At 39.4% G+C, this 13,119-nt stretch overlaps 1 protein-coding gene across 1 annotated transcript in view; it reads left to right on the top strand.

Annotated features, from left to right (window-relative positions):
- The window catches only part of PARG (poly(ADP-ribose) glycohydrolase), a 67,329-nt gene that overhangs the window by 14,838 nt on the left and 39,372 nt on the right, over nucleotides 1–13,119 (top strand). Inside the window, exon 7 of the mRNA XM_035137508.3 lies at nucleotides 530–604. Within this exon, the coding sequence (XP_034993399.3) occupies nucleotides 530–604 (75 nt within the window). The remainder of the gene's footprint in view (nucleotides 1–529; nucleotides 605–13,119) is intronic.

The following is a 13,119-nucleotide window of genomic DNA, read 5'->3' as shown; positions in this document are numbered from 1 at the left end:
TTACCAGAATAATGGTTGGATTGGCCTTTGCTGGGAATGCATAAAATTTGGGAAATTCTGTCCCAGGGTGGGAGGTATTGGACTGAATGGATCAATGGGTCCATTCTTGCAACTCTGTGTCTGCTGAAATTTGGCTTCTCCTTTACAGTGGTACCTCTACTTACAGACACGATCTGTTCCGGGGTGCCGTTTGCGCCCTGAAAAGTCTGTAAGTTGAGCGCTGCTTCTGTGCGTGCATGTGACATGATAGAGCGTTCCTGCGCATGCGCGAAGCGTGCAGATCGCTCCTGCGCATGCACGAAGCAGCAAACCCGGAAGTAAACACTTCCAGGTTTGCCGCGTTCGTAACCAGAAAAAACGCAATGTGAACCTAGTGCAGCTAGAGGTATGACTATCTTCTTGTGTCAGGGTATGTTTTCTAAGGATTGCTGAAAAATTGTCCAGAACTACTTGGACCAGCAGAGGGTGCTGATTTCTCAAAATTCAAGTTGTTCTACTGATCACCTTTTTACCACTTTTTGTTTCATAGGAGGCTATACTCAGATATAATGTTGCATATGCCAAGAAATGGGACTTCACAGCTCTTACTGAGTTCTGTGATAAGGTAACAAGCTTTTTTCATATTGGAAAATGAAATAAATATATGTTTTGTCATTATTTGTTTCTTTGTCATTACTGTAATATAATTTATTTGTAATGTTAACCAGTAAGTAAGTGAATGCACTTAGTGAAGCATGTGCAGAAGTGATAATTATAGATAGAACAATGGGAGTAGACTTTGTGACTCAATTCAGACTTTGTAGCTGATAATGGCTAAAGTATGGTTTGGCATGAGCTCTGAATTGACAGACCATAGTTTATTATGGGCCCTCAAACCAGAATTGGAAACAATGATTTGAAGTGGGTTTACAAATAATGGTTTTAACTAAATGCAGATTAATGTGATGCCTGAATTGACAAGTCGTAGTTAATACAATTGCTTCCCTCCAGGGAATTAAGTTTTGGGAAGGTGGAACACAGAAGCAGACATGTTGTCTGAAACTATGGTTTGCCTGCTTTATATTTGGATGCTAAAACAATAGTTTGCTTCTTAAACTATGGTTAGTATAAACCATACTTGGTGTGATGTCTCAGTTAAACATATAGTACATTTCTCCAGTAATATCCATCACCTGAGTGAGTAGTCAGTGAAATTGGACAAAACCAAGAAACAACGGAGGCTGTACTATTAAAAAAATTTTTTACTAGTAGTTTTTTATTCCACTCATTAATACTGAAAAGTATAAGCATGTGACCACCATCTTTCCCCTTTGTATTATTAAAAATGCAGTTGGGTATTTTAAACTAATGTTAAACACAGGAGACACTTATAAACGGCAATAAAGCATGCAAGACGCTTAAAAGTTCAAGAATCTGATGGATTGGATTGAGAATGTCATCCAAAGAGAGTATATGCTTTCAGTGACCTTTGCAGAAGAAGGAGTAGGGTTCAATGAAAAGAGAATGATGATGTTTTCTTGTTTATTAGAATAGTAAATTATTTTGAATTATTTTGAAATTTCTTAGAAATTTAAGGAGTGAAGCTAGAGTGACACATTCAAATGATTACTGGGTCATATGACATTACTTGAATGATTATAACTAGAAGAAAAGGTGGTGACCTATTTAACCATCTTTTTGTTCGCATACTTGCACATGTACAAAACCCTCGCACAGTTAACTGACAGCTTTGAATTACTTCTGTCTGTCCTTCAAAAATTGAAGAACTACAGGTGAAACTCAGAAAATTAGAATATTGTCGAAAAGTGCATTTATTTCAGTAATTTATTATTTTTTATTTGTCTTTAAATTTTTACAAATGCTTTCTTTTGGAAATTCCACAGCAATAAAACAAATAGTTACAATAATACAAAAATAAACATGGCTATTACATTTCATTAATTACATTCCGTTTATAATTGACCCGCCTAACAACAAATGAGTTTGACCAAACTGCGGGAGGCAGTGGAAGACAGGAGTGCCTGGCGTGCTATGGTCCATGGGGTCACGAAGAGTCGGACACGACTAAACGACTAAACAACAACAACGACAAATAATTACAATTACAATAAAGGCTTGACATATCTTGCTTTGCATGTCATGCATCTATCTCATACATTGGTTTCACCTTTTAAGTTGCATTACTGAAATAAATGCACTTTTTGATGATATTCTAATTTTCCGAGTTTCACCTGTATTTTGACTGTTCAGGCATGTATTTTAAAGAGAATTGACCTTATGCATAAGAGTTAAGTACTGCAAAAGCTTTGAGGTATCCTGTTAATTACCAAGGCAGCTGCTGAAAGCTTTGCAGTTCCAGAGCGTGCTAGCTATTGAATGGAAATGGAGTTTCCTTGGGGACTAAATGGAGATGATTGCCGATTAACTTGAACATGCCAGCTGGAGTGAAATGCGGGGTTTGATCCCAGTGATACTGCAAGCTGACAGAGCTTCAACAATAGCTGATGCTTTGACTTGTTTGTCTTCTACTCTTATTAAGGCAAGATGTTTCATATAGACTTAGCTTCCTTTTGCTTGGGAGACTAATAGTTCAAATCAGAGAACTGGCTGGACTGTACCATTGTACAGTTCTTAAAATCCATGTAACTGTGATCACCCTGTAGATCAGTGTTGGGCAAACTTTTGAGCTGGGTGTGTCAAAATTTGCCAAAAAAACGAGCATAACTTGGGTGGTGTGTCACTTCGAGAAAAATCCATAATTTCGCGGTATTTATAGTTTAAATAACAAAAATGTATAATTGTAAAATATAACTGTATTTAATAAACCAAAAACTAATTATTTAACCAAACCAAACAAAAAACCCCTTATTTATCACAAAGTGCCCAGAGTTGTTGAGCTTTTTGGGGGGAGCTGCTGACCAAAGTTTTGGAGGTTTTTTGGGGGGTGAAAAAGTTGCTTTGCTTTTTTTGGGGGGGGATGCCCCAAAGCTGTTGCGCTTTTTGGGGGGAAAGAGAACAGAAATAAATGAAGAATAATACCTTTGCTGGAACTAACACACAACACCGACACAGTCTGCCGAAGCGCCAAAAAACCCCAGCACAGAACGGGTTTAAAAACGAACGCTGTTACACCCAATCATCGTCTGCCAAAGCGCCAGAAAAACAGCACAGAAAGGGTTAAAAAACCAATCTCTGGCTACCAGCAACAACAACAACAAAAAAGGATCCGGGTTTTACACGACAAGCTGTAGCGTGAGGAGGAACGTGAGAACAAATGGGGGGGGGAACAACAACTGCGCAAATGGGCCGATGGGCGCAGTGAGGGCTCTGCGTGTCACGTCTTACACGCGTGTCATATGTTCGCCATCACTGCTGTAGATAATAAACTGTGATCCCAAAATACCGGATTCCATTGCAGCTTCTATCTTCTATCTTTTTTTGGTTTTTAATAGAAATGAGGAGGTTTCTAGCCCTTGTGATTAGTGTTTACATGATTGCAGAAAAGAGAAACCACAGTGATCAGGGGGCTGTTGAAGCTCTCCTATGAGTAGAAGTTACAGTGTTTGGGCTTTTTAATTCAGAAAAAAAAGTTGAGTAAGTGGGGAGACATATTAGAGGTGTATACAATTATGTGGGATGTGGGGAAAGTGGTTTAGGAGAAGTCATTCCCCTCTTCAAATACTAGAATATTACGAAGCTGAGAGGTGGAAGATTCAGGAAACGAAGAGAAACCACTTTGTTTCCTGAATCGTTAGATAAATTGTGATGCCCACTAACTTTGATGACCTTAAAAAGAAAATTGTGCAAATTAATGGAAGGTAAGGATATTGATGTCTCCTAGTCACAGTATCATGGTTTCTTACATGCTGTTTCTGATCCCGGAAGTATCTAAATTATCAGTTGCTGGAGAAGATGAAAGGGAGAGGACCAGTGTGCATTGGTCCTGCTTGTGGCCACCATTGGAAATAGAGTGCTGGACTAGATAAATGTTGGATCTAATCCATCAGGTCATTAGGGTGGCAGAATCTCTGTATGTGTGTGTAAAGTGTCCACAATTAATTTATTAGGTTATTAGACTATGGAGGGGGGAGGAGTTGGGGTTTTTTTTGGGGGTGGGGGGTTAGCCCTCAAAAAAGGAAGGTATGTATGTATGTATGTATGTATGTATGTATGTATGTATGTATGTATGTATGTATGTATGTATGTATAAGTAGTAGGGGTGGAATGGAAGTTTGTCTATGTTGGAGTTGAGGCCCATTGGATTGTTTGAGCCTGGTTTGTGAAGGAATGGTAAGTGGACTATGGAGGTGCCTATGATAAGAAATGGGAGTATGAAGTGAAGAGTAAAGAACTGAATTAGGGTTGGATTGTCTACTACAAATCTACCTCAGACTCATTCTACTAAGGTCCTTCCTATGTACAGTACTGCAGAAAGGAGGCTGGTGATGACAGTGGCTCCTCAAAATGATATTTGTCCTCAGGGTAGTACGTATACCTTAGTTATAATGTTGAGGGATAAAGTGATACTAAATCCAAATATGTATTTCTGCTTGAGCAAACAGGAGAACTTCTATGGAACTTACTACCGTAATAATAGCATTGTGCAAACCTTTCCACTAGCATTAGAGCAAGATATTTTGTAGATATGTTCTAGCAGCTATTTTCTTTCAGTAGAGTCATCTAAAGCTGAGAATATAATCTATTTCAGTAAAAAATGACATCTTATCAATCAATCAATCAATCAATCTAATCTGCTAATGTTGGTTTTCCTTTTACCTGCTGCTGGAAGTAATGAGCTGTATTTTATGGCCCACTTGTGTCACGTTCCACTAAATTAAATCTCAAACATTTACTCCGATAATTTATATTCCTAATGTATCAGTTCACTTAATTTGGCAGTTTCTCCCCCCAAAGGAATTGTAATAGATTTCCAATAAGTTACAGAATAAAGATCATCAGTGCTAATGAATGCTTTTAGAAGCCTGTATCTTTAGTCAAACATTTATTTTTCATTCTTCTCTGATGTTTAACAGTTATATCAATGAAAGGTAAATTAATGAAATTTTTTTTGCAATTTACAAGGAGCAGCATTAAGTGAATAGTGTCTGGTTGGGTTTTTTTTAAAGGGTGTATCTTATTTTATAGTAGTATTGCTTTTCAAAAGTAATGATCATTGTTGGCCTATGTTGCCCGTTAATTCTTTCTGATGAATGTACACAGTCCAGCCTTGATTATTTCCTAGTCATAAATAAGAGATGGAAGAACCTTTGGCCTCCGTGCTATTAGGATCCCTTTCCATTTTAATTTAGCTCCCAGAGCTAGTCCTATTAATGAGACACATAAGGATTTATTGTTGACTTGACATAAGTCAACAATGATAAGGAGCCAACAGTAGCCTTACACAAGCACTGGGTGAGCTTAAAGTTCCTTGGGAGTCACTAGGAGAAGATTAAGGTCATATGCACATCAAGTTTCTGACATGCCCCCTTAACCAAATGCCAAGTCTATAATGCTGCAGTTTGCTTTCCAAATGAATGTTTGATAGGAGCATCAATAGGTGAGACATACAAGATCCTTTATTATTATTTTTAAAAGTTTTCTACCCCTTTCTTGTTTTTCTCAGAAAGCAAAGCAATGGGAATGGGCTGTTGATGTTATGAGATTGATCTTGTGCAGCAGCTGCTTTGATAAGAACATACAGTATGGGCTTGAAGTAGAGAGACGTTAAATCTCTCTATATGCTCTCCACTATTTAATTGACTTTTGGATGGCGAAAAAGAGAGGATACGGCACTTTTCCTACTTCCTATTTCTGTTTCCTTGTCTGCATGTGAGTTGCTTTTGTGTCCATGGAATGGTTGACTTCATTTAACCATGATATTAGACGAGGAAGGCTTTTTAGAAAAGCACAATACTAAATGACTGATCTTATATGACAGCACGGGACAAAATTAACCTATTTCTCAGACTTGTGCATCTTGTAAGAAACTTAAAAAGGATCTCAGTTGAATGTACTTACTGTAAACATACACCTCAAATTGTAAGCTATTCAGATTAATATCTTTAATTAGAACTGAAATGTAAAACATCTGGCATGCTACAGCTGGGATAATATGACCATCTGGAAAAAAACGTAGATAGGGATTTTTCCAATATGTCAATAATGTATATCTTAAGAGAGACCAGGATGTTAAATGCTTTAGTTGTAGCTCAGCCTTTTCTATGATATTGCTGTTGATATTCATTCTCTTACAGTTTGTATATATAGCCAAAGTGAGAAGCTCTGTTTTCAGAGCAGAAATGCATAAAGTTTGCCTATATGGTTGTCTGTATCTCCTAACTAAAGAGGACTGTACCCTGTTCGGTTTGCTGATGCACACTTGAAAGGGATAATATGAACGATCCCTCTTGTATGTCACTGTGGGAGCCAGCCTTTATATTCGTACAAGCTCACATCAGTGCATCTGTTTCCCCTTACCATCTGTGTGTGTGTGCGTGCGTGTGCGTGCTGTGTAGATATTTAGATCAGACAAATGACTCTGTTGATTTAACAGTTGCTTGGATACTCAGAAAGCACTTACTTAGTATTTTTGTTGGTTTTTTAAGACACAACCAGTTCTACTAAGACACTGAATTGAATTTGAGTGTGATAATCTAATGAAGACTTGCTAGCTTTGAGCTTTAGTTGAGGTAAGCAAACACAATGTGTACAAAAGCATAAAAAAAGTTGTAGCTTGTTAAAACCTCAAACAAATCCGCACACCAATTCTGGAGCCCCCTGTCCTTCTTCCAGTATGTATGAAATACTATATTTGTTACAAGGAATATCTTGCCCTAAATAAGCATTGTTAATGTACCTCTGTGCACCTATGAGCACAAATTACTGCTTTTGTCACTGAAGTGATAAGCAGTTTATCTTGCCCCACTTCATGATTATAATTCAGATATTTTTTGTCAATGTCTGAAGAGAGCTTTAGATACCATGATTCAAGCTGGCTTGTTCCTGTTGGTTAAGTTGGCTGAGAGCAGTAAGAATTCTCATCTGGAGACCGAAGATGGAATAACTTGAACTTACTGTGATGTCCAGACATGGATATCTTGTTTTATAATATGCAGAAAAATCATTGTGTCTGACATGTAGGCCACTCTTTTACTCCTCTTGATTCCACAGGGTGTTGAGATCTACTTGATCTAAGATTGAAGTAAAACTTAGGGTTAATTTCTACTAGTAGATACAAGGTCAAGTGCCTGCTATGGACTGCTGGATATAAGAGATTTGGTTGGACTGAGAATGATGAGAGTACAGTGGTACCTCGACTTACGAATAACTCGACTTATGAATGTTTCTACTTATGAACAGAGCTCCGTCCGCCATCTTGGATGCGGTTTAGATAGGATTTTATTGACTTGCAAATTTTTAGATAGGGTTGCTTCGACTTACGAATTTTTTCTCCCAATGCATTCCTATGGGATTCGACTTTCCATTTTTTTCGACTTATGAATGTGCGTTCAGAACGCATTAAATTCGTAAGTCGAGGTACCACTGTATATTACATGGTGCAACATTGTGTTGGTTAAATGCTATATCTGCTCCAGCCTACTCTCTTCCCACACATAGTGAAATCAGATGCAGGTTTTCAACTTCCACACTGCTTCACTGCTTGTAGATTATGATAACCACACTGTTCCAAAATTTATTTGAATATAAAGTCTCCCAACCTTGTGACATAGAACTGGGAAGGGAGCATGCAACTCCCCCAGCTACATCTCACCTTAACGATTAAGGTTCTAGGTGTCTTTAAACAAGTCACTATTTCCTCGGCCCTGGTCTGCATTACTGGGGTTATAAGAATGGTTTCTAGTCAAAATAACACAATTTTTGGTATCTCTTGTGGAATCCACATAACATTCAGGAGGTGTTTTAGGGTTGTGGTTTTAGTTCTGAGCTCTTGGCCTATACCTATGTAAATTAATTTGCCTTGAAACAAGTTGATTATATTTTGAGGCAAATGTGTTATTAGGTTGGGTTAGCAAATTTTCACTCCAAATGAACAGTTCTGTACAATATGCTTGCATGTATTAACTACTGTATGTTTTTAAAAGACCAACAGAAGAGGGAGCCCTTCCACTGCAGAAAAGAAATAATCCACTAGACCTGAATATTGCTAATCTTCTTTAATTTCAGATGCATGTTTAAATGAGAAAAAGTCAAAGCATTGCTTTCAGTGTAGATGGACATAGTCCAAAATGTGCATAAGTCATGCTTATTTTAAGATTTCTTACCTTCTCTTCACCACAAGTTTCCAAAGGGGACTACAGCAGTATAGCACACAATTCTAAAAACAAAACAATTATAATTACAAAAGGAAGTAAAAGCATTCCATCCAGAACAGGTATGCTATTTAATTAATTTATTTATTTGCTTGCTTCTATCTTTCCCTTCCTCCCAAAGGAGCCCAGGGTGGCAAACAACAAGTGATAAAACAATAAATGCAGATTGGAATAATAATAATAATAATAATAATAATAATAATAATAATAATAATAATTTATTTGTACCCCGCCCATCTGGCTGGGCCTACCTTTGAACTTGACCCGGAAACTACAACTAATCCAGAATGTGGCAACTAGACTGGTTATTGGGAGCGGCTGCCGAGACCATATATGGTAATACCGGTCCTGAAAGACCTACATTGGCTCCCAGCATGTTTCTGAGCACAATTCAAAGTGTTGGTGCTGACCTTTAAAGCCCTAAATGGCCTTGGCCTAGTATACCTGAAGGAGTGTCTCCACGCCCATCCTTCTGCCCGGACACTGAGGTCCAGCGCCGAGGGCCTTCTGGCGGTTCCCTCACTGCGAGAAGCAAAGCTACAGGGAACCAGGCAGAGGGCCTTCTTGGTAGTGGTGTCCGCCCCATGGAACGCCCTCCCATCAGATGTCAAAGAGATAAACAACTACCTGACATTTAGAAAACATCTGAAGGCAGCCCTGTTTAGGGAAGTTTTTAATGTGTGACATTTTAATGTATTTTAATCTTTGTTGGAAGCCGCCCAGAGTGGCTGGGGAAACCCAGCCAGATGGGCAGAGTACAAATAAATAATAATAATAATTATTATTATTATTATTATTATTGATTAATAAAAATGTTAATCTAGATATTCCAAAAACCCTGAAGGAAAGAGGCTGTAATTATATGGTCAGCAGATGATTAAAATAGGAGTGACAAATTCATGCGAGGTCAAGGCCAGGCATCCCCAAACTGCGCCCCTCCAGATGTTTTGGCCTACAACTCCCATGATCCCTAGCTAACAGGACCAGTGGTCAGGGATGATGGGAATTGTAGTCCAAAACATCTGGAGGGCCGAAGTTTGGGGATGCCTGGTCAAGGCTATCAATGGCTACTAGCCATGTTGGCTATGTTCTGTCTCTGCAGCTGGTATCAGTAATACTTCTGAATACCAGCTGTGGGAGACCACAGGAGGGGGGAGTGCTCTTGTGCTTGAATCCTGCATGAGGATTTCCCACAGGCATCTGGTTGGCCGCTGTGAGAACAGGATGCTGCCCTTAGCCTGATCCAGAAGGCTCTTCTTATGTTAAGGCGCATCTGGTTTTTAAAAAGATACTCATAATACAAAGTGTTGTGGGGAATTTTCATTGGCGCTGTAGTGCACAGGGAAGGGAGGTTGAGGTCTTCCCTTCCTGCGTTCCTGGTTAAAATCCTGCCCCCGCCCCCAGGCGTTGAGTTCTAATGACAGCTTTTCTCCCTAAGGCAGGCTTCTTCAAACTCTGCCCTCCATATTTTTTTGGCCTACAACTCCCATGATCCCTAGCTAGCAGGACCAATGGTCAGGGATGATGGGAATTGTAGTCTCAAAACATCTGGAGGGCCAAGTTTGAGGCAGCCTGCCCTAAGGCTTATTGCAACTCAAAGGAGGTGCAAATTCATCGGGATAGATACTATACAGGAAAGGGTTAAATCTCACCTCCAACCACATAGGGGTCTTATAAACCTCCCATTTTTATTTCAACAACCATGCAATTACAGTAATTCAGAGTTTGGTCCTAAGAGAATTTATAATACTTTTGTTTTCATGGACCAGGCAGAGGGCCTTCTTGGTAGTGGCGCCCGCCCTGTGAAACGCCCTCCCATCAGATGTCAAAGAAATAAACAACTATGTGACATTTAGAAGACATCTGAAGGCAGCCCTGTTTAGGGAAGTTTTTAATGATTGATGTTTTAATGTATTTTCTAACTTTTGTTGGAAGCTGCCCAGAGTGGCTGGGGAAACCCAACCAGATGGGCGGGGTAGAAATAATAAATTAATAATTAGTAATAACAACAGTATTTATGAACACATACAGATGATGAGCCATAGCCTCTTTGCAGAAAAATCTATATAGGTAAAATACATATTTGGATGCCTGCCTCATGTCTGTTCACTTCTTTGGTGTAGGAGGAGGTGCCTGGTATATGTTGTTAGCTAAAGTCCAGGTATTTATTGCAGTGTTTTTGCTTTCTTTGCAGTTATTTCTAGAGTGCCTTCAAAGATTATGGGTTGTACATAAAATAAGGCAGATCCTGTTCTCTGACTTACAAACTATGTATAGATGGCGTGTCAGTTAGAATGTAAAACCCATATATAATTTTAATGAAATGGTTGCTTCAATTAATAAAACCAGAATAAATGGCAAAGCTAGTATATATAAGCACTTTGTACCGATGACTGGTTTTTTGATCAATCATTTTTATAATTGTCTGGACAGTACTAAAAGAAACAGGCTGTACTGAGAGAGGTCAGTGCTATAAACATAGGCTTTTAAGCTTGGAACGAATGACCTAAGGCACAAGAATATATTATCCTGTTACTCCATGCTCCGTTTCATTTTAGTTTGTACGCTTTAAAAATACTAGGTCATATTATAGTTGCAGAATCCAGTATTAATAAAACTGAACTTTCAGATGCAGAGTGGAGTTTTTTTCCCTATACAGAATGTTAGAAACATTCCCTTTTAAAAAAAAACAAATTGCAAACTTATTTGAACTCCAGAATTGAAAGACGGTTGCTTTGTGGACTATATGCATTTTGGATGTATGAGTTAAGCATTTTAAAGATGAACCAACAATAAGATTTAAGTATGTGTTCAAAGTAGAGATTTCAAGTGTCTGAGGGTGGACTTTATTTTAAACAGATATCAAAGGGCTTAGACTAACATTTATATGCAGCAATTGTTGAATTATCTGTTCTAAGACCTTTCCTGGTATCGATGTCAAGCTTACTGGTCTGTTGTTACCTCGGTTTTCTACCCCACCCCCCCTTTGAAAATGGGGTCAACATTTACGCGTGCGTCTCCAGTGTGCAGGGACCTCAACTGTTCTCTAAGAATCTTCAAAGATTATGAGATCCTCTGCACCTGCAAGCTCTTATAGTACCCTTAGGTGCAACTCATCAGGCCCTAGAGATTGTGTTCCCTTACCACCTCTTACCCTATCTTGGGCTGCATCTCCCTCCTTGCACCCTTTCTTCTGTTATCACCAGGTTGGGCACTACTGGTCTTTTCCTTTTGGGTGAAGATAGGCAGAGTAGGTGTTGAGCAATTCTGCTTTTTCCTCTGTCACCCAATAGCATTTCTCTGTCTTTTCCATACAAGCCTACTTGCTCGATCTTCCTCTTTCTCCAAACATAACTGAAGAAGCCTTTTTTAATTATTATTTTTAACCTCTCTTGCAAGCCTGAGTTCATTCTGAGCCTTGGAGAAATAGATAAACTGTGAAAGGAGCTGGTGGGAGCACTATCTCATGCTTTATTTAAAAATTAGAAGTTTACATTTTAAAATGAAGAAAATACATTCTTATTATACACTCTCATAAAACATTTGAACTTTATTTAAAATTATGGAAATCATATAAATGAAGCATTGCTTGTCAAGTAAGATACACCTGAGAGATCATTGCAGTCTGGGATTGGCAGGAGACATAGTTTAGCTTTCAGAAACAATTAAAGAGAGCCAAATTAACCTCTGTCGGTGTAAGCTGTCTCCTCCTTTCTTTTCCAAGTGTCAGTCTGTGGTTTTGATAAATGTCAAATGTTCCTCCCCTCCCCTCAAATAAGGCTCTTTCCTGCATAATCCAATGAGATTTCCTCCCCCTACTTCCTCTGAAGATTACCTTGTCTTTTTCGTTGCTTTTTCTAATCAGAAAACCATTCTAAGATAGTGGCTGCATTTTTGACAGCTGTACATGTTTTCCTAGTGGATTCATTTCATACAATAACTGAAGTAGAGAATGGATACAGCTTGCCATTCTCCTCTCCTTCCCTTGTGGTGCTGGTAATTCATTTAAACAACTTGTAAGAATAGAAAATTTATGTATAAAAAAACAACACTAAATAACTTGAGTTTACTGACATGCTTTCGGTGTTTAGAGCAGTGAATAGGTGCCCTTCAGATATTTGTCAGACTATAACTCCCACCAGGCTCAGCAAGTATTGCCAACGGCGCCGGATTATGAGGGTTGTAGTCCAGCATCCTCAGGAGAACATCACACTGGCTGCCCCTGGTTAGAGCAGGCATCCCCAAACTGCGGCCCTCCAGATGTTTAGGCCTACAACTCCCATGATCCCTAGCTAACAGGACCAGTGGTCGGGGTAGATGGGAATTGTAGTCCAAAACATCTGGAGGGCCGAAGTCTGGGGATGCCTGGTTTAGAGGATGCATTTGGATTGTGCTGGTAGTCTTGAGTATTTTCTTAACCTTAAATGTTAGAAATTGGAATTAGCATTATTTGTGGGCCAGTGCCTCCAAAATCTCTTCCGCCCTAGCAGGAGGAGATGTTGTGCGCCCACGAGGCCTTCACGTGGGGGGGGGAATGGTTGCCATTCCCCCCCAGCCCATTGGTCGGCTCCCTGCCGCGGCGCGCCCTTGGCTCACCCAATTAGGAGGTTCCAAGGGGGCGTGGCTCGCTGATTTAAGCAAGTGCGCGGCAGGGAATCGGCCTCGCTTCTTTAGGACCCCCAGCTGCATTGCAGGACTCATCCAACGGTGGTTAACCCTTCACAGACTGCCAGCAGAGCGGGCTGGAGTCGGATATAGTCGTTTAGTCTACATCCGTTATCAATAAAGT

The sequence above is a fragment of the Zootoca vivipara genome, chromosome 5 (genome assembly GCF_965207765.1).
Source record: "Zootoca vivipara chromosome 5, rZooViv2.hap1.1, whole genome shotgun sequence".
Classification (NCBI taxonomy): Eukaryota; Metazoa; Chordata; class Lepidosauria; order Squamata; family Lacertidae; genus Zootoca; species Zootoca vivipara.
This window is presented reverse-complemented; position numbering and strand designations above follow the sequence as displayed.